Here is a 2,900-nt window from a genome sequence, read left to right as displayed (position 1 = left end):
TAATTTTCAGTGTAATCAGCCAAACGTTAAGAGTTTTCACTCTTTCCTTTGGCAGTATGCAAATCAAATACATGGATATAGTGAATAACCTGGAGCGACAGTCCAGATAATTTTTAAAACTTACATTCTGGATAAAAATCTGGAAATGCAGTCGAGGTGTCTGGAGACCTACCTCTGCCCCCCGCACCCGGACTGCTGCGGGGGGCCTGTCCACGCCGCCGTGTGCACTGTCCCCAGGGCTGGCGGGAGGCCCTGTTTGCCTCCCGAGTGGTTCTGTGTCTCTTACTTTTCCTTGTACTTTTTCTAACTCTTGGCCTTTTTGCTCTACTTTTAAAGGTTTCTTCAGCTCGGTCTCATGATTCTTTCATTGATTTTTAATTTCTGGGCGCTTTCATTGAATTATTTTTCATTGTGATTCTTTCATTGAATTATTTTTAGCTAGCTGGGTCTTTAATTTCTGGGGGCTCTCTTCTGTGGTCTGATTCTTTCTTTTTCAAGGCATTCTCTTCTGGTTGGGTGCACTTCCTGCTGAAACCTGGTCAGCCTCTTCCGGTTAAAGGCTTTCTTCTCCGAGTCCCCCGCATCGCCCCCCACGGGTCTCGTCAGAGAGCTTATAGCTCTTGGTGCCTCTTGGTGTTTCAGAGTGAGGCAGCAGCACACCTGTGTGTGAGCTTTTCGTGCAGGGTGGAGCTGGATCACCTCCAGGGTCACTTTACTTGTGATTGGCCAGGGACCAGCCCTTAAACTTGGGGTCCCTGGTGGCAGAACACAGAAGGCTTTTTATTTAGTCTGGAGAGTTAAGTGCCACAAAAGGTGCCTGAGTTCTCCTCAGAAAGTTTATTTTTATCTCTTTTTAAGGTAACCCTCATTTTTTTTTTTGGTCTGAAGGTAAGCGTCTAACTGCCATCTGTCCTACGGAGGAAGACAAGGGGCTAATTGTCAGTCCTACGTATTTTTCCACAGAGAGTCTTTATTTTCTTTAATTAATGACTTTATCTTTTAGAGCAGTTTTAGGTTTATAGGAAATGAGCGGAAAGCACACAGAACCCCACGCGTGGCCCCCGACTCTATGGTTCCCGTGGGAACGCCTTGCTCAATGGTGTGTCCGTTCCGGCCGATGAGCGGACGCCAGCAGTCTGCCATTGACTGAAGCGCAGTTTGTTAGGGTGCGTCTCCGCGCCGTGCACTCTGTGGGTTTGTTAGGCGCGTGGTGTCCTGTGCCCCCAGCGTAATGTCATGCGGAGTCATGGCTCTGCCCTCCCCCGTCCCTGACAGGATGTCCAGATTCCTACGTTTCTGAAAAATCAGATCCGCCCCCCTCCCCCACACACACGTCAGCTGCAACTTCACGGAGTCTACCCCCAGCGCCCGTTTTCCAGAAAACCTTGGAATGTTTTCACCACAGATTTCTTTTTATTTTCTTTATTTATTTCCTAACTTCATTGTAATGGGCTAACAGGTTTCTGTGCTCAGCTCCCCATCTTGAATTGATAGCATCTACTACCACTTAAAAAACTTAAAAAAAATCGTGGTAGCAAAATTCATTGAAGATGTTGTTTTAAGAGCCAGTATTGTGCCAAACATAAAAATCAGTGAGGCATCACATTTAAAATTTGGGATATTGCTAGATTTTAACGCTCGTACTGGAGATATACCTGTTTCTTTCCTTTTGTTAAAAAAAAAAAAAAATTGAAGTACCAATTAATGTAATCGTTTATATTTTTAATGAAAATGTTGCTGTTTCAGGCCACGCTGTTCCAGACTTTACCTCTTCAGCAGACAGATGTCCAAGTGACGTCAGCATCGGGTCAGCAGACTTCACAGGCAGTGACCGATGTCATCCAGCAGCTCCTGGAGCTCTCGGACCCGGGGCCGGTGGAAGCCAACCAGGCCACTCAGCCTGGCCGGCAGCTGAGCATCACCGTGGGGGTCAGCCAGGACATTTTACAGGTGAGGCGCGTCCCTGCTCTTGTCTGTGTCGGTCAGAGCCCGGTGTCGTGACCGAAAGAACTGTGCGGGGCCTTTGAGAATGAGGACTGTTCACAAACATGTCCCCACTGAAGAGGTTACAGCAAAACGTAACATGCTTATTGAGTTACTTGTGGGCAGTGCAGAGTGCTAAATGGTTTATTCACACACACGTTTTAAAATCGTTCAGAACCCTTTTCTCTGTAAGCGAATTTACTTGAAAAGCACGGGCTCGTATCTGCCCCTGCCGACAGAGGCACAGGACGCGCCTCCTCTCCCTCGAGCTCCTGGCACAGCTGCTGGGAGACGGGCACTGCCCCCTGGGAGCACCGCCCCCTCGTGGCCACGCGCGCTCCCCGCGCCCGGGGTGGGCGGGCGGGGTGCGCTCCCGTCTCTGCCCAGTCTGCACACAGTCTCCACGTGCAGACAGCCGGCCTCGGCGGCCTCTCTCTGTTTATGATTTAAAAACTGGCCTCTCTCCTCCGCCTTTGTGGTGCCCCGTTGGTGGGCGTCACGGCAGCCTTTGGCTTACGGGTAAATCCAGTGTCATGTAAACCGTGACCCCCAATCCGCCCCGAGACACCCAGAGTTGTCTGCAGGAGGATGCCTCGGAATCAGAATCCGCCAGTGCACTTCCCTTTGCTTAGAAACGTCAGTGCTCGTGCCGTGGCGGGTGGAGGCGAGATGTGAGCCTCAGAGTTGGAAGTGTCGGTGCGGATGGCGGCCGGGCCGCGCAGACTGTGCTTCCGGGGTGGCGCTCGGGCTCTGGCGGCGGTCTGGCAGGCGGGGCCGGGCCGCCAGCCCTCCTAACCTCCTAGTTTTGTTCTGTCTCAGCAAGCCTTAGACAACAGTGGGCTGTCTTCAATTCCAGTTGCAGCACACCCGAGCGACGCCAGCCTCCCCCAGGCCTGCGCCACGCACGGGCGGGCTCC

General features: G+C 51.6%; 1 protein-coding gene across 1 annotated transcript in view; it reads left to right on the top strand.

Moving 5' to 3' along the window:
• The window catches only part of ZNF236 (zinc finger protein 236), an 89,152-nt gene that overhangs the window by 29,088 nt on the left and 57,164 nt on the right, over positions 1-2,900 (top strand). Inside the window, exons 8-9 of the mRNA XM_023520814.1 lie at positions 1,747-1,950; positions 2,803-2,895. Of these exons, the coding sequence (XP_023376582.1) occupies positions 1,747-1,950; positions 2,803-2,895 (297 nt within the window). The remainder of the gene's footprint in view (positions 1-1,746; positions 1,951-2,802; positions 2,896-2,900) is intronic.

This window comes from Pteropus vampyrus, unplaced genomic scaffold, assembly GCF_000151845.1.
Source record: "Pteropus vampyrus isolate Shadow unplaced genomic scaffold, Pvam_2.0 Scaffold277, whole genome shotgun sequence".
Taxonomy (NCBI): Eukaryota; Metazoa; Chordata; class Mammalia; order Chiroptera; family Pteropodidae; genus Pteropus; species Pteropus vampyrus.
This window is presented reverse-complemented; position numbering and strand designations above follow the sequence as displayed.